Raw genomic sequence first — 18,507 nt, forward strand, 5'->3', positions numbered from 1 at the left:
GTACCGTCAGCAGAACCGCGTCTAAATGTGTGTTCAGGTTAAGTAATATGTTTTAAATTTAAATTTCTCTGTTCTTGAAAAGTACCCGAAAATTCATATTATTTGCACGCGTTCATAGTCATATACTAAGTCCAATTCAACTGATTATTATAGCATTGTGAATGGAGTGACATTGAAAATTGTCGCAATAAAGAATAATTTGTATGAGTGGAAATGTGTCGCTACATGGAATGGTCGTTCTAGAGAAATGTCGCAATAAAGAAAAGAATTTCTATGCGATTTTGAAGGGACCTTTGGAAACGTCGAAATAGAGAAATTTGTCGCTATAGAGAGCTTTGACTGTAACGGCTTTTTTATTAAGCTGCAGCCCAGTTAAGAACTAGTTAAAGAACATCCAGTTAGCGAACGATCACTGTTCCGATCGCATTTACTTCTTCGAAGCCAAATCCTGCTGAATAAAATTCCCGAACCATGCACAAGCGTATTGTTTTCTGTAAGCGTATAGGCCCACCATGTTGAAGACATCATGCATAGTCCTGCGTTGAAAATATTACAGCCGCCCATTTGTCGGTACAACCGCTCGAACTCCTGGCATATGACAGTTTTCAGTTGCAACAGCGGCTATTCGAACGCATCTGACGGCCACCACCACTGCGGGCACTGCTGCTCATTGAACATTCTTGCACATACGTTCAAATAAGAAGAATCACACAATCTTGCGGTCTTCTCTGTCCATTGCTCGGGTAATTGTTTCTCGCTTTCGTCGTACAATATACGGTGCTCGGTGAAACAGCTCGCGTACTGATTTTGTGAACCTACCATCTTTTTTGCAGGCCGGAACGCGCAGCCAGCAGCCGAAACAGATCCCGTTCGAATCCGCACCGAAAATACAACCTTGTTGGGGGAACAAGAAGAGCAAAAAGAAAAAAAAACCTAGGATGGCACTCAATCCGCAATACGAGGAAATCGGGAAAGGATTCGTCACCCAGTACTACGCAATGTTCGACGATCCGCTGCAGCGGCCCAACCTTGTGAATCTCTACAATGTAAGTGCGGGAGTGAGCGGCTTAAATTTAGGGTTTTCCGATGCGATTTGGTGAAAGTGATAGCTGGAAGATTGCTGGGGATAAAGTTTCGTCGTACCTAACCTACAATTATGTGACTAGAGAAAGTGTTTATTCCGAATATGTCTATTTCGTTGCACTTCGCTGACAATTTTCGACAATTACGGTCAATTTAGAATTTTGTAGTTCAATATTGACGTCTAGCTTTGAGGAATCATCTCACCAGTAATATAGTAAGAACCGGTGCTACAATTATCTTCGCTTTCTTACAGGCGGAATTATCCTTCATGACATTTGAGGGTCAACAAATTCAAGGAGCAGCCAAAATCCTGGAAAAACTCCAGGTGAGTGCGCGGGAACAAATAAATGACAGGGAGTCTAAAATTGGTAACAAAAAATCTTGCAGGGTCTCACCTTCCAAAAAATCAACCGAGCGCTAACGGCAGTCGACTCGCAGCCAATGTTTGACGGAGGTGTTCTAATCAATGTTTTAGGTAGATTACAAGTAAGTATCGTCCGGCTTCGTTTTTGACATGGTTCCTCTCCGAAGGCAAGTCAAGAACTAATCGTCATCTTTCTCTTCCTATCTTGTGTGTCTTTCTTTGTTGTGCCGTTAAAATCTCTTCGATGTGTTCCATGTCCACGCGTGAAAAATAATCTTACCTCGCAATCTGTCCGGCAAAATCAAACAAAAACAAACACAAAACCTGGCTCGTCAGACCGACGAAGATCAGCCCCACGCCTACACGCAAACGTTCGTACTGAAACCGATCGGAGCCAGTTTTTTCGTCCAGCATGACGTCTTCAGATTAGCGCTGCACGATATGGCCTAGCGTGCTGTCCGCCGGGTTGCACGCTCCGTGACGGCACTAGGAAACGTTGTTATTCACAAACACTTCAACTACCGCTACCAAGTACTACTCTTACTACTACAATTACTGCTAACCACGATATCCACGACGATTATGATGATGCAAATTTTACCGCTGTTCGGTTGCTCTCCGGTGGGTTCGGTACTCGGGGGAACCTCAAACATAGGAGGAGATATGTAATAGGAACTTCTCAGATTTTGTATAAATTAGGAAAACGAACAGTGTGGATGCGATGCGATGCGCGTAGAGGGCGTTGAATCCCTTCTACGCGAAAGTAGTTGCGCGCCGATAAAAAAATAAGGCATTTCTCTCTGTGTCTAAGTCATACACACAAGCACACACACCACGCTGACACATCCAACAGTTTGGAGGATAGAATGTTTTAGCTCAGTAAACAATGAAAATGAATATATTGAGTTAATTATGTGCTCATTCTTTGTTCGTTGCGACACAATTAACTTTTGATATTATTGAGGAAATAATAAATCATAGATGTATGATACGCATATTTATATTTGAACCCGTTCGATTTACTTTCTGCTGTGAGTGCTGTGAGCTTTAATGAGCGGACAGAACACGAGGTAAATACACCGGATGGTCAGGTATTTATGCTGTGTAGATAACCCGAATTGCTTGGATTTTGCGTGCGTAAATCTGTAAATATGTTCCTACTTGTGTAACGAAATTCTTTGCTGCAACACAACCTTCCTTCATATAAACACTGTTTTTTGTGTATTCTTTTCTGTTTTCCAATAGTGGCTCGTTATTATCCGCAACATAACTGTTTGACTCGCACAAACTTTCCCACATTTAAGCATGAGTGTGTATCTTTAATTTTTGAGTACCTAATCATCTAGTTCCCAATTTCGTGAATGCTATATCTCAATGTCTGATTGCGAAACAGGAATTTGAATACTTCGGTTCGATAGTTAGAAAATGTTCGAATTAGTTGTTTTCATAAATATTGGGTTGGGGAAAAAGAAATGTATTTCTGATCGAAATTTCACGCTTTATTTAACATACTTAAAATTATCCAATTTAAGTCAAAGATGCACCGTTCTGTTCGCAAACTTGTTGCCATTTAGAAGGCAACTTCATTATCCCCCCTCCTTATTTGCAAAAAACTCAGACAGCCAGTTTTCGCAAGCCTCTTTTGAGGCCAACTTAGTATCACCAAGAGCGTTTTGCATGGACCGGAAGAGATGATAATCACTTGGAGCCAGGTCCAGGCTATACGGTGGGTTCAATAGGACATCCCATCCGAGCTCCCGTAGCTTCTGGCGGGTCATCAAAGATGTGTGACGCCGAGCGTTGTCCTGGTAGAAAACAACACCATTCCTATTGATCATTTCTGGCCGCTTCTGGTCAATCGCCTGCTTCAAACGGTCAAGCTGCTCACAGTAGAGAACCGAGTTGAGGGTCTGGCCATAGTTGAGCAGCTCATAGTGGATGATTCCCTTCCAATCCCACCAAACACACAGCAAAACCTTCCTGGCCATCAATCCGGGCTTGGCGATGGTTTGGGCCGGCTCACCGCGCTTCGACCACGACTTTTTTCGCTTTAGGTTGTTGTACGTGATCCACTTTTAATCACCAGTCACCATCTTCTTCAAAAATGGGTCGAGTTCGTTCCGTTTCAGCAGTGCATCGCAGGCGTTTATTCGGTCTAAAAGACTTTTTTGTGTCAACTCGTGTGGCACCCTTACATCCAGCTTTTTTTTTGAATCCAACCTTCTGCAAATGGTTCCAAACGGTTTTATGGTCTTTACCCAGTTCCTGGCCAATCGAACGAGTGCTCACATGCTGGTCTACTTGGATGATTTCAACGATTTTATCGTTTTCCACGATGATTGGCCTACCAGTACGGGGTGTATCTTCGACAGCCACTACACCAGAACGAAATCGATCAAACCACCGCTGTGCGAATCGTTACAGTATCGGTAACTACACGAATTTTTTCGGCCGCCTTCGTTGCAGTTTTACCTCGCAGGTAGTGAAAACGTAAAATATGGCGAATTTCTTGCTTGGTGGACTCCATCTTTGACGCGCTATAACTTGAGACTGAAAATGACAATCACAACACTGTCAAAACGATACTTGTAGCACAGATTGCCGTATAGTATGACCCGATGCGATAAGTACTACAATTGACAATATACGACATTTCTTTTTTCCCCAACCCAATATGTTAACTAAACAAAATCGAACTACATCTATTTCCATTTTTCCATACGATCCTACGCAGCTAACGATCTCATGGAGCTTCCATGGTTTAGTTTTTCCTGAAACTCAAAGCTGGGATTTGGCTACCATGCGGTGCAGGTCCCCTCGAAAGTTAACTGATCTAGTGCATTCGGTTTTTGTAGATGATGCTGCATTCCCATCCGAACAAGAGCTGAAATTTCAGAGTCAGTTTTCAATCTTTGAAACAAATGCATATAAACGTCTTGGAACTGAAACGGACTGATTCACATGCATTTAAAAAATATAATAAAAACAAATAATACCAGATCTTCTTCGACACAGCAAAATAGTTTCGCTCGTTCGTAACGTCAGTTTTATCCAACTTGTTGCCCACAATCGCCCATAAACTCTCTATAGGATTCATATTGGAGCTTTGACGGGGCCACACCATTGGTTTGATCTGGGTCGATCGAAATAATGCAGCTGTTTTCTTCGCAGTATGCTTTGGGTTCTAATGTTGCTAGAAGGTGTAGTTTCATTTTCAGCATAGATTCTTCCAGCTTCTCGCACAAAATGTCGATGCGACCATTGACCTGCGCTAAGTTTCTCAGCCCACGAGAAATAGCCCCACACCATGATGCTCCCACCACCGTGCTTTATAGTTGGTCGTAGATGCCGGTCCTGGAGTTTGTTGGTGTTGCTGATCATCGGTCGCTTTTTGACGAAGGAGCTCTTCAGGTCTCGTTTCACTGAGCGTCGTCGGATGGTGCGATTGGGAAGGTTCAGATCAAACTTTTCTTAAAATGCCCGAATAGTCGTTCGTGGGTTTTTCTTTACTTCCCGGATGATTGGCGTATCCGTTGTTGCATCAGTCTCACGTTTTGATCTTCCCGGTCGAACGGCCACGCTGCCGAGCATCAGATGTTTCCGAATGACCAGCTGGACCGCGCCACGGCTTGTTCCGTACTTTTCGGTGAGACTTCTTACGCAGGAAGTCACGCACAATCAAATTTCGGACCTGTGTTATGATTTGGTATGCACCCATTTTCTCAGCGTCAAAAAAACGTCGCTACGCACTAAAGGCTGACTAAACCGCTACGAAAATTATTAGCGAATTTGTTTTTAAAACTGAGTCAGTGCCAAACTGACTCTGTAATAAAAAAACGTTTTCAGTTTCACGAATGCGGTGGTTTGTTGGTGTGCGTTATATAGTCTGATTTGTTTATATTTGCGACGACAAATGTACAGTGTCGTCGTCTGGTGGCGATATTAGTGCTTGGGAGGTAAATTATTCTCTATCAGATCAGAAGGGCCAAGTACAGTGTAAAAATATAAAAGTTTGAATTTTTACTTCATATTGTTTGATTACCAAACACATGTAGTCCTGACACTCACTTAACCATTTGTCGATGCATTTCCTGTTTGTTCCACAAAAAATACTATTATAATGTTTATTCCTCCTGAATATCCATAATAATTTTCACCTCCCAATGAAAGCACACGAAGCTTAATGCCGTTTACGCGAATATACTCTTCAAAATCAGAATCCGAATTGGATTACGATTCCAATAATACAAAAGCATGAGTAGCAGGTTTTCCATCTTCATGGTCTTTATTTTTAGATTTTCCAAAACAATACTCGGAACTTGACAGTCCAGTATAGTTGTATTGGTGAACCCGAGTGCCAACCCGTGAAACATTTCAGTGCGAAACTAACAGCTTTCGGAGCGAACCTAGTGCGAGACTAGGTTGAAACTGAGTGAATAAAAAAACGTTTTGACAGCAGTTAGTGTGGCACTGGGGTTGAAACTCAGGGTACGTTTATGAAAAGGTAGTCTGGACTGACTAGTGCACCAGTAACAGTGAGGCTGTGACGTGTTAGCTTTGCAAGTATCGTGGAGCGGTATAATGATTTTGTCTAAATAAGTTTATTTCTTTTGTATTTTAGCTAAATGTATACATTTATTCATTGCTGCGTGAAGATAATCTATTTAGATCAAAACCTAGGGGAAATTGTGGTTCGGTAATTCAGAGTTTAGCTTCCTGAAGCTCTCTGTAGCTCTCCGATACCTCCTACTGCAGTGCTTGAATTAAGCTTTCAGAACTAGCAGAATCACTAGGTTTTTCATTAGAGATGTTGATAGTATTGCCTCCGATTTCATTTGACGGAATATCCCTCTCGGGATAGTCATGTTTCGTCCCATTAGAAAACTGGACCAACTTCGCGGATGTTATGATTTATGATATTTTACTTTTGCTTGATGTCAATCAAGACCTTTCGGCGAGCCGTTCGTTTTGATTTCCCGAGGCATGAGAATCGTTGGCCTTTCTGACTGTAGGAACACCTAAAAATAAACATTTTTGTGTAATAATTGTAACTATAATATGGATTTGTTCAAATTTACCTATTTGTATCAGTTTTCGACGATATTGTACTTCCAAGCCATCGATATGAATGAAACAATCTGGACTGAAGTGAAGCGAGTAAATGTACATGTGTTTAGTATTTTAGTATTGCTTCCGAATAGTCACATCCCTTGGGGATCGATGGAATGATAATTTGTGGGATATGTTTTCATAATTCGAGTTGGACTCGAGGCAGGGTATCAATGGCTAAACACTCACGCATCCGGGTGCCACACATCGGAGCATAGAGTTATCTGAAAATAGAAATATTTCATATATATTCCTTCGCAGTCGGACCGCCGTAAAAAGAGCACTTTAAAAAGCAACACAGAAACAACACATCCTGGGTACTAGTTCTGTTGTTTTAAATTTAATGGTACATTAACTCCTCTATCTCACGAATTATTGACATATTTTCAAATAAAATGTAGCAAAACACGTAATATTCGCAACAAAAAAAAAAGACTTGTTCGAGTCCAGGATACCTTCTCATAAACGTACCCTGGTTGAAACTGAACAAAAACGAATTCGCTATATGTTTGTGTCAGATGTAAACAACCAGCTGTCAAAATCGAGGGGTGCATCGATAAAGAAAACACGGTAAAACGTGAGTGGATTTTTTTTGTCACATCCAAAAAGTACCCATTTAGCCTTTTTAGGGAGTATTTTTTTTTGTTTGGACGTAGAACTACGTCTTTCATTAAGGGTGCCAAATCAGAAAACAGGTAACGTTGTTATGAAATAAAGTTAACGTTAAGAACTATTTTTACCGCGAACGGATTTTACGATTTACATATCAAACGAATCTTTCATTCCTTAAGATTTGTATGATATGCTATACATTACAATCCCCTGTTGTGTAAATGGTTAAAATTCATGAAAACTAATAGGAGTACCGGTTAGTTTCTTGTTTTTTTTTTTAAAATTAATGCTTTATTCCGCAAAAATTGTTACAAATTTAATATTCAAAGTATTGTTCATCGCCCGTCACAACTTTTTCCCATCTTTCTGACAATTCACGGATCCCTTTGCGGAAATGATCGGCCGGTTTGTCGGCTAACCACGAATCGATCCAATTTTTGACTTCATCAAAATTGGAGAAGTGCTGGTCAACCAGGCTATGTTGCATCGATCGAAAAAGGTAGAAATCGGACGGAGCAATGTTTGGAGAATACGGCGGGTGGGATAGGACCTCTTATTTCAGCGTTTCCAATTATGTTTTGACTGGTTTCGCGACATGCGGCCGAGCATTGTCGTGCTGCAAAATAACTTTATCGTGTCTTTGGGTGTCTTTTATTGTGGACGTTTTTCCTTCAGTGCACGGCTCAAACGCATCAATTGTCGTCGGTAGAGGTGCCCCGTAAGGTTTCATTCGGTTTTAGCAGCTCATAGTACACCATACTCAGCTGGTCCCACCAAATAGACAGCATAACCTCAATATTTCGCGCGGCCGTCGATGTTGATGCATGGTCGGGGTATCCATACGTTGCCCGACGTTTAGGATTGTCGTAATGAACCCACTTTTCATCACCAGTAACGATTGGATGCAAAAACCCCTTTCTTTTATGCCGTTGAAGCAGTTTTTCGCACGTGAAAAAATGGCGTTCGACGTCTCGTGGCTTCAATTCATATGGCACACAATGTCCTATATTTCGGATCATTCCCATTGCTTTTAAACGATCGGATATGGTTTGCTGAGCTACTCCAAGTGTATGTGCAAGTTCTTGTTGCGTTTGTGACGAATATTGATCGAGTGAAGCCTCCAATTCTTCATCCTCACTTTTTTGGCGGCCCGGAACGCTCCCCGTCTTCCAAGTCAAAATTACCACTTTTAAACCGTACAAACCACGTCTGACACATTCGCTCAGTTGGAGCGTGGACAGCAAAAACTTCCACCAAAATGCGATGACCTTCGGCAGCTTTTTTCTTCATATTGAAGTTATGAAGTAACACTCTCCGCAAAAACACTCTCGTTGGTACGAAATTCGACATATACGAAGTGGCAAATAACTATGTTGTTTACGCTTCAACTTTCTGACATATACTCAAAAAGACGCGCAACGACACTAGCTTTCCTACGAATGTCTGGAAATTTTATTCACTGGAATAATAATCAAGTTACGCCATCTGTTGTAAAACCGAAGAAACTTACCGGTACACCTAATATATGTATATAAAATCCGCTCGAAAATCCATTTAGCTGTGATTGCGAAGTGACAGGAAAATGGTCTCGCTCGCTCACTCGCCCATACACTATACTTTTCTTTCCCAATCCCATTTCTCTTCTGCCACCGGATTGAACGGAGGCTTTAGCGAAAAACGAAGTGTCGATGATAGTTCTGCCATTTTCTACGGATTCTATAGCGTAGAATACGAAATATATAATATGGAGTAGAGAATATTTCACCATATCAAGCAGTTATAATATCAAATGTACCCGAATGCCGCAATCGATCGTTGATTTTATTTGATTGTGGGGAGGGGGATATTATTTGCGCTGGGTATTCCCTGCATTTTTCAAACACTTGTTTCTCCGTTACATCGAATAAATGTTTGATACAGAAAATATGACAGAACGAAGATAGCCCTAAATCGGATAATTCTATCTTCGAGTTTTGCTCTTATCAACACATTCGGCGATCCATTTTTATTTATATAAATAGAAGAAGATATAGGAGTGCTATTTTTTTTTTTTTTATTTAAGGCATTTATTTTTACAGGCTCAGTTACATAGGTTTAAAGGAGCCGAACTCTTAGCTATACTTTTATTAGTATATATCAACATGTTTCCTTAAATCTAGGGTTAATAAAGTAGGAAACCGATTACTCGCGGTCGACTCGAGATTAGAAGGGTGACATAGTTTCTTTTGGAAAAGGAGGGGATATAAGGATATTGTACAATGTTCACACTCGCATTCACACTCACGCTCATCATACTCAATTCTTAAATCTATTATTATATCTATTATGTATATACATTTCAGATTATTCTATAGTTAGTCAGAAGGGAAACAGTCGCTCGCGAAGGAAAAAAAAGGAGAGGATAAGGGTGTACGGACAATCACACACGAAGATTGATAGTTTTAAGGAAAACATATATTAGGGACATGTAATCGAGGTCTAACCGAGCCAACACATCTCTCACCGGTACATTGGGCTGTCTACCTCGGGTCCGAAGGGAGTTTTCTAAATTCGATCTGGCAACAAGATACACCTCGCACGACCAAACAACGTGCTCGATGTCGTGGTAACCTTGGCCACAAACACAGAGATTGCTACTGGCAAGATTGAAACGAAAGAGTAGCGCATCTAACGAACAGTGATTGGACATGAGTCGGGAGAAGGTGCGAATAAAGTCCCGACTCAAGTCCAGACTTTTGAACCACGGTTTGAGGCTAACCTTAGGGGAAATTGAGTGAAACCACCGGCCCAATTCATCTTCATTCCATTTGCGTTGCCAATTAGCGATGGTATTTTTACGGACTAAAGAATAAAATTCATTGAAGGCGATTTGACGCTGATAAATGTCGCCTTCAATTGCACCTACCTTTGCCAATGAGTCAGCCCTCTCATTACCCGGAATTGAGTAATGTGAAGGGACCCAGATAAAGGTAATGACATAACAGCGTCTGGATAAAGCACTCAAAATTTCTCGTATTCTCTCAAGGAAGTACGGCGAGTGCTTTTCCGGCCTCACTGAACGGATAGCTTCGACAGAGCTAAGACTATCCGTTACAATGTAATAGTGTTCAACAGGTCGTGAGGCGACGCTGTCCAGCGCCCAATGAATTGCTGCCAATTCAGCAATATACACTGAGCAAAGATTCTGAAGACTGTGTGAGGTGCTAAAAAATTCGTTGAACACTCCAAATCCTGTGGACTCGTTTATAGTGGACCCATCAGTAAAGTACATATTATCACAATTGATACCCCCATACTTTTCATCGAAGATCGTTGGAGCGATCCTCGATCGTTGGTAATCTGAATATCCATGGATATATTGCTTCATGGACAGATCAAAATGCACAGAGGAATTGATGTAGTCAGGGAAACAAACACGGTTGGGAATATACGAAGAAGGATCAACCTGCATGGAGATGAATTCATGATATGATCTCATGAATCCAGAATGAAAATTTAGCCCGATTAGCTGCTCAAAATTTCCGATCACCAATGGGTTCATAACCTTACACCGGATGAAGAACCGAAGAGATAATAAATTGAAGCGATCTTTTAGTGGGAGTAGGCCTGCTAAAACCTCGAGACTCATGGTATGCGTTGAGGGCATACATCCCAACGCGATACGGAGACAAAGATACTGAATTCGCTCGAGTTTAATGAGGTGTGTTTTGGCAGCTGATTGAAAACAGAAACTGCCATACTCCATCACTGAGAGATTAGTTGTTCGATACAACATTATAAGATCTTCGGGATGGGCTCCCCACCAGGTGCCGGTAATTGTACGGAGAAAGTTTATTCTTTGTTGGCATTTTTTACTCAGATACCGAATATGGGCCCCCCAAGTACATTTGGAGTCGAACCAGACCCCAAGATACTTGAATGACATTCGTATAGGAGTGCTATGTATCACATTAAAATCCATTTCAACTTTCGAACAAAAATCAATTTTGTTGGCGCAAACATCAAACGGACTAACAACTATGTAATTATAGAACATATGGGAATTGAATTTTCCGAATTTTCTCATTTCCTTTCATAGTTTCCCGAAAATTTTCAATTGTCATGTTTAGTAGAAATATGTGTAATATTTTCCATTCCAGAGAATGGAGGGGTGTCATAGCATCATAAAAACTTTTCTCGTACCCAAATATCCTCACATCCCAAATTTGGCTCTAGTTGCTAGTTCTCGAGTTATGCAGAAGTTTGTGTTTCATTTGTATTCCAGACCTTCCCCCCTCCCCCTTAGTACAATTTAAAAAAAAAATGGAAAGAGTCGTGTCATAATCAGACTAATTCGGCTAATTACATGTGGAATTGCTCCATGAAAAAACACTAGCAAAAGTTTTTCACCAATAAACCACAGAAGTTCTACACGAATAGAATTATGAAATCACCCGAAACGTAACGGAGAGTTATAGATAATATTATCTTGATTAAAATTGATTTTCAATGAGAAAAATCATGAAAAAATTAAACAAAACCGCAGATACTTTTTGAGTAAATAAATATTTTCCGGTCTAGGGTTTGACAATTTTCGAGCAGCTTTTGTATATTAGCAATACTGTGGAAGTGCCAATTAGTAACTAATAAGATTAGCTATTTACCGCATACCTGGAATCTCACCCGGTTGTTTTTTCATTACATATGCTTGTTTTGCATTGGAATGTGTTCGGAATCCTATGGTACCAACATTCACTAACTTTCTCGATGTTTAATCAATTTTCTTTGACGGTATCCCGTTCAATTGTTCCCGATGTACGACTCCTGTCTCGCCGCAATCTATCTACATACAATTCTCATCAAGCCCACCGCTTCATCCCCATATTATCCGCTTGTCCATTCCACAGTGTGACGATGATCCGCCGCACGCGTACGCCCAGCTGTTCGTCCTGAAACCGATGGGAGGATCGTTCTTCTGTGCTCATGATATTTTCCGTTTGTGCATCCACAACTCGGCATGAGAAATGCCAGCCGGAAGCCAACCGACGGAGAGGAAGAGGAGGAGCAGAAGGAGAGGGATGTAGAAAGAGCGAGTAACCGGGTAGACGGAGAGAGAGAGAGACAGTGGAAAGGCGACGTATCATACGGAGGAGTAAAACGAATGAAGTATCAAACGTTCTAGGTCTGTATCAGCCTTTTGGAATCGACGCTTATCCATCATGCTTAACACACTTTTTTGCTAACCAACAAAGTAAGAAATAAAATAAAGATATGATTGGAACAATTATTAAATATTTAAGAAAAAGGACACTTCGTTCGATTGTAATCACATCACAGAGACCATAGATTTTCATGCTCAAAATGAGAAGGCTCTGAATTTCAAGCTGTCAATTTACTGGTTCAGAGGCCAAACACGGTAATTTTCTTGTAGAGATTAAATCACGTACATTCACTCTCTTTTTTATTTCATGTACTATTTTTTGACCTAGGATTACGTCTTTCGGCATTGGGGTACAAACTGAAAATCGTTAATCGAGCACATCGTGAAAATTGGCCAATTTCAAATGCTTATTACTCACTCATTTCAGGATGGATTGATGAAATTTTTGCGTCAAATGATTTCGGTACTCTATAACAATTTTTTGTACTGAATAAAATGATATATGTCATGAAACTAACTATCGAACAATTTAGAAATCTCAACCCCTATCCTACCCATTTCTGGTTGGTCGAAATTGACGACATGCGGCGGTTCCCTAACAGAGACATCAAAACCAAGAGGTCTGAGGGAAATCGGAATTGCAAATATATGAAAGTAGGGGGAATTTTTGTTCCTATCGAAATGCGTTCCCTAATAGAGACATCAGAACCAAGGTGCCCGGGGGAAATCGACATTCAATGTCATTGCAAATAAAGGGTGTGTCACATCAAATTGCATCACGGAAAAAACGCTGTAAAAATTCGCCCAGTAGACCGATCCTTTTGAAAATTTTAGACAGTAAAATAAAAACTATTAAACAACTTTTGGCATTTTCTTTTTATTCATACTTCGAGCCCAAGCCCGTATGCTCGCACCTTCCTCTTTACCCCGTCCATAAGGTTCTGTACAACGTCAGGTTGTAGTTTTTTTTTGAACAGAAATCCATTTTCTCTTGAAGTAAGCCTCCGATTTGACAACTTTTGGGTTCTTCCGGAGGGCCTGCTTCATAATCGCCCAATATTTCTCTATTGGGCGAAGCTCCGGCGCGTTGGGCGAGTTCATTTCCTTTGGCACGAAGGTGACCCCGTTGGCTTCGTACCACTCCAACACGTCCTTTGAATAGTGGCACGAAGCGAGATCCGGCCAAAAGATGGTCGGGCCCTCGTGCTGCTTCAATAGTGGTAGTAAGCGCTTCTGTAGGCACTCCTTAAGGTAAACCTGCCCGTTTACCGTGCCGATCATCACGAAGGGGGCGCTCCGCTTTCCGCAAGAGCAGATCGCTTGCCACACCGTGTACTTTTTGGCAAACTTGGATAGTTTCTGCTTGCGAATCTCCTCCGGAACGCTGAATTTGTCCTCTGCGGAGAAGAACAACATGCCCGGCAGCTGACGAAAGTCCGCTTTGACGTAGGTTTCGTCGTCCATTACCAGGCAATGCGGCTTCGTCAGCATTTCGGTGTACAGCTTCCGGGCTCGCGTCTTCCCCACCATGTTTTGCCTTTCGTCGCGGTTAGGAGCCTTCTGAACCTTGTATGTACGCAGGCCCTCCCGCTGCTTGGTCCGCTGGACGAATGAACTTGACAAATTCAGCTTATTGGCGACATCCCGGACCGAACTTCTCGGATCACGTCTAAACTGCTTAACTACGCGCTTGTGATCTTTTTCACTGACGGAGCATCCATTATTGCCGTTCTTCACCTTCCGGTCGATGGTTAGGTTCTCGAAGTATCGTTTTAGTACTCTGCTGACCGTGGATTGGACGATTCCCAGCATCTTACCGATGTCCCGATGTGACAACTCCGGATTCTCGAAATGAGTGCGCAGGATTAATTCATGACGCTCTTTTTCGTTCGATGACATTTTTCCAAATTTACGAAAAATTGACAGTGAAGCATGGCCAACGTGATCTATACACTCTTATCTGATTATAAGCGAAAGCTGAAGATATAATTCCTAAAAATTAAATTTCTACAGCGTTTTTTCCGTGATGCAATTTAATGTGACACACCCTTTATATGCAAGATGGAGGCATTTTTATATTGCAAATAAGGTGAGTGAGGTGAGTACGATTAATTCTAGCAAATAAAATTTAAATTTGGAACTTTAATGTTGGTTGCTTCGTGAAATTTAATATCAATGACCGAACATGTATTGGAAAAAAATTGCACAATTGTGTCGCCTAGTTGCAAAACCGCCCAACTCCACAAGTTTGAGAAATTCGTTTCTTCGGTTTTTTAGACCTTAGATACATTTTCCACTTATTGGTAGTGAGCAACAGCACCAATATCTGCAAAACAGGTGGCATGATGCAACAGAAAATCGGCTTTCCTGTAAAATTTTTCTTTTTGGAGTTGGCCGGTTTTGCACCTAGGCGACACAATTGTAAGTGTAAAAATGTGTATGGTAGCAGTTGTGTCAAAAATGACTTGATATATGAAACGATTCATTTCAATTTTCATAAATAAAAACCAAGGTGTGTTCCCGCTCGAGAACGGGTCGTTCGGTTCAACTGTCTGTTTTGTTGTGTTCATTTTCACCCAAGGAAAATTGGAAAAACAAAGAAATATTCGAAAAACTGATAAACACTCAGAAAGTAAAAATGATGTAAGAAATTTGCCTTTTCCATTTCAAATATGTTTTCTCTATATTAAAGCAACATGTTTTACTGAGGAGAAAAATTGATAATTGTGTTCGGTATTGATAATTATCATATATTACATTGAAGAGTTTTTTTTTCTTTATTTCATCCATACATTACACAGGTGGCATCTCGTCTAGGGTCACAGAGGGCGGTTTTTAATGATATCTCATTCCACTTCGGCATCTTCTATCTGATATGCACCATCCAACGACTGTTTACCATCCTTCTGTTACCATCACTCGGTAAACACTGGTGGAGTGAACAAACAACACCCAACAACCATACATAACGGCCCTTTTCAGGAGGCCACCAAATCATTATCCAAGAGTTAAGCGATGTAATTTTTCAAACATATTCAAAATCAACAGATAACCTAACGGAATCGTACGTCAACTATGCGGTCGTGTCTCGGACACAACTCTCCTTTGACTTTTTTTTTTCCTATTATAGTGACTTTCAACACATTTCGACTGGTTCGTCACTATTACGTCCATTTTTGGAAGAATGTCGGGAGTGAGAATTGAACTCGTGATCTCTGCGTGTTTATGTACTATTCTTATTTAGCAGTATAATTGAATTTTTAACATGTTCGTTTTACTTTTACTTAAATACTGTGTCTGTTCAAATTTACTCGAATAGTCTTTACACTGGTAGACGAACGGGTTCGTTGTGTTCTGGGTAGCTTTTGGTATAGCACCCGCTGAAAGTGGCTAAATCGACCGTTTATGATGTGTTGAAACGTTTCCATGAATGTACGTACTGTTGTTCGGATGGATCAGAGACGCGTCGTTCTGGATCTTACGGATGGTAGCTAAGGTTGAAGGTATTGAGAACAATTAAGGCAAACCCGGGAATGTTGGACTACGACATCGTCAAAAAAAAACATAATTCTAACCAAAGCACTATCCAAAGAATCCGTATGCGAGAAGGTTATCATAGAGCCCTATTCCAGAAAACGAGACGAGCAGACGAGCGCTCGTCTCGTTTGTTTTCATATTCCAGAAGCCGAGCTCGACTAAAAACAGACGAGTAGCTCGTCTGGCTCGACGACCGTTTGACCGCGCTCGTCAATGAATCAGTCGAATCGTCTAGTTTATTTGATGTGTTTGTTCACCTTGTTGATTGAAAGCATCGGTATTCTTCTGCTCCGCCTTTATCTTCAAAAATTGTTTCACGGCTAAACTAGTATTGCATAAGCAATGTATGTTTTCAACTGCAACCATCAAATTCAATTCAGTAATTGCAAAATTTTATAGATTTTCAAATGGACCTCTCCCAAACAACACAACCAAATGTAAAAATTGAACTCACATCCAGGGATGCTAGATGACTGTTTTGAATATATGAACACAATTCAAAACAACTACTTTATGGGTAAATGATCTTGGTTTGTCCAGTCGAAAATGTGATCATGGTTTGCCCACTTTTTTGAATGCTCTAATTCAGCGCTCCTGTGTCAAATAAGGCCTTCGAATGTTTCGAAACATATAAATGAAATTGCCTTTTACATGATTTATAGTAGTTTGATAGTATATTTTTACGAAATCACATGTTTTAAAGGATTATAAAATACACCTTCTATTTGTGTCAATGCGCCCCTCATTCGAGCTAACTTTTAATCGATCACCAGATGATTATTTGGCACGTATTCAGACCTTTTCTGGATTACAACACTTATAAATATTGTAAACATCATGCTTGCTCACCATTTGTATCGGATTTACATAGCTAAACCATTAAATTAACGCATTTTGATGAACTCAATTCTGATCATGTTTATTTATGGTGTGCTTCGCGCATAGCAGAAGTATGGTTTTTCTGTGTTGATTGTGTTGAGGTGAACACTTCTGAAATGCCCAAGAAAAGGCAATATTCTGAAGAAAGCCTAAATTATGAATGAATCAATATGATGACAGTAAACTCAAGCAATGATAAATGCAACATCTAATTGTGAATTCGAATGTTTTCATTCAAAAATGTAGATTTCTAAAACCGGACAAACCATGTTCATTTTTTTGGACAAACCATGATCAGAGGTGGTCAAACCATGATCATAATTCTTCTTTAAGGAAAATCGTTAAAAAACATAAAAATTTGAATAATTTCCACACCTTATGGTAGTATTAGCAACTAGAGACTCGGGGCTTTTCAACAAACCCCAACTCGTATCGATTATGTGTGATTTTCATGAAGAAAAATCGATTTGCATTTACCAGTTGCGTAAAAACACCCCAAATTGGACAAACCAAGATAATTTACCCTATATAGATTTAAAACATTTCTTGATAAATCGTTGTTTAGGTGAACAAACACTGCCCCCAATAAATCCATAATAAAAAAACGTCTAAGTGATAAAACCATATGCTCGAGGAAAAATATCAATGAAACCAAAAGATATTGTAACCGTTCGAAGTCCCGACTCGCGAGTGTAGTAAAACACGGTGGCTTTAGCGCCACTCCCAGTAGGGAGACCACCTGTCGTGTTGAGTTAATGCCCGACTAACTACAAGAATAGCTCAGGGTCAAGTTATCCTCGAACGATCACGCACGATCTCAGGAAGAGGTCACACAATCACAGGTGAACTCTCCTGCGAGAAACCTTATCCGGCTAATGCACGGATTTCGCGAACGCGCAAAGAATTATTTTCAAAAACCTCACCAAGTCGAATGAGAACTTTAGGAGAGCGAAGATATCTAAATCTCAAAAGAAATAAAAACTAATTTGAAATGTTGTCTCAATGAAAGAAGCAAAATGTATTTAGAGCCCTATTTATAATTTTATTTCCTACATTTATTCCCCTCTTCTCTTCCTCTAATCCGTTCTCCTCTCTTCCCCTATTGTAACAATCCACATTATCCTTCTCTCTTCTGTTTCCCCACTTCATGAATATAACGAACGATCGTGTAACGTGATAACGGGTTACGTCATGGCCATGCGTATAACGGTCACCTACCTGCGCGCAGGGTTTTACCGGACTGATGATGATGGGCTGCGTAAAATGCTGTGTGCGCCGACTGAATACAGTTGATGCTCGGTTTGGTGTCGGTTATAAACCGTATCTTCGAGTGGCTACCGCACGGGATCTTGGGGTCAGGTCAGTCCGTTCCGTTGCGGTTTACAATCACTGTCGAGCTTCGACGTAAAATGTTGGGGAATCTCGCATCCCACAAATTCAAGTCTGGGAAATCGTTTATCCCACATACGCCGCCTGTTGAACAGGCTTTCTGTTCAACGGTAATGATATGTTACAATTTTGATAAGGAATGAGAGGAGCGTGGTTACCTGTTATTTTCGATAACTTAAATTTAGCGGAACAATAAATATTTATTTGATCTAATAACTGTTTTTTTTTCAAACTGAAAGTAAACTGAATTAATAATTCTTTTCTTTATTACTTCTGTCACTTCTACTATCTACTGAGAGCACATTTCACCTAGTACCTTTTTGTACTTTCGCGCACAATTAAAAAATATGTTCCACTCTGACCGCTCCACAAACGAAATGGCCGAGAGTTTCTG

General features: G+C 40.6%; 1 protein-coding gene across 3 annotated transcripts; it reads left to right on the top strand.

The window, feature by feature from the left end:
* Window positions 1-588: 588 nt before the first annotated feature.
* LOC129762249 (probable nuclear transport factor 2) lies at window positions 589-12,825 on the top strand. Of its 3 annotated transcripts, XR_008740589.1 has the most exons (6): window positions 589-743; window positions 834-1,046; window positions 1,337-1,408; window positions 1,471-1,569; window positions 12,055-12,563; window positions 12,637-12,825. XR_008740589.1 is itself a non-coding variant. In XM_055760326.1 (5 exons), the coding sequence occupies exons 2-5, from the start codon at window positions 939-941 to the stop codon at window positions 12,166-12,168; spliced, it is 393 nt and encodes a 130-aa protein (XP_055616301.1). In that variant the 5' UTR covers window positions 589-743; window positions 834-938; the 3' UTR covers window positions 12,169-12,825. The 3 variants fall into 3 exon arrangements, 2 of the variants coding, with proteins under 2 accessions (XP_055616301.1, XP_055616302.1); XM_055760326.1 differs by having other exon boundaries at window positions 12,055-12,825; XM_055760327.1 differs by lacking the exons at window positions 12,055-12,563; window positions 12,637-12,825 and adding an exon at window positions 1,784-2,436.
* The last annotated feature ends 5,682 nt before the right edge of the window (window positions 12,826-18,507 follow it).

This window comes from Toxorhynchites rutilus, chromosome 1 (assembly GCF_029784135.1).
Source record: "Toxorhynchites rutilus septentrionalis strain SRP chromosome 1, ASM2978413v1, whole genome shotgun sequence".
Taxonomy (NCBI): Eukaryota; Metazoa; Arthropoda; class Insecta; order Diptera; family Culicidae; genus Toxorhynchites; species Toxorhynchites rutilus.

Bases quoted from the DNA above. Each gene is read 5' to 3' on its own strand.
- LOC129762249 (XM_055760326.1), top strand. From the start codon at position 939: ATGGCACTCAATCCGCAATACGAGGAAATCGGGAAAGGATTCGTCACC. The intron at 1,047-1,336 runs GTAAGTGCGGGA...GCTTTCTTACAG, and splicing joins ACCTTGTGAATCTCTACAAT to GCGGAATTATCCTTCATGAC. The intron at 1,409-1,470 runs GTGAGTGCGCGG...AAAATCTTGCAG, and splicing joins AAATCCTGGAAAAACTCCAG to GGTCTCACCTTCCAAAAAAT.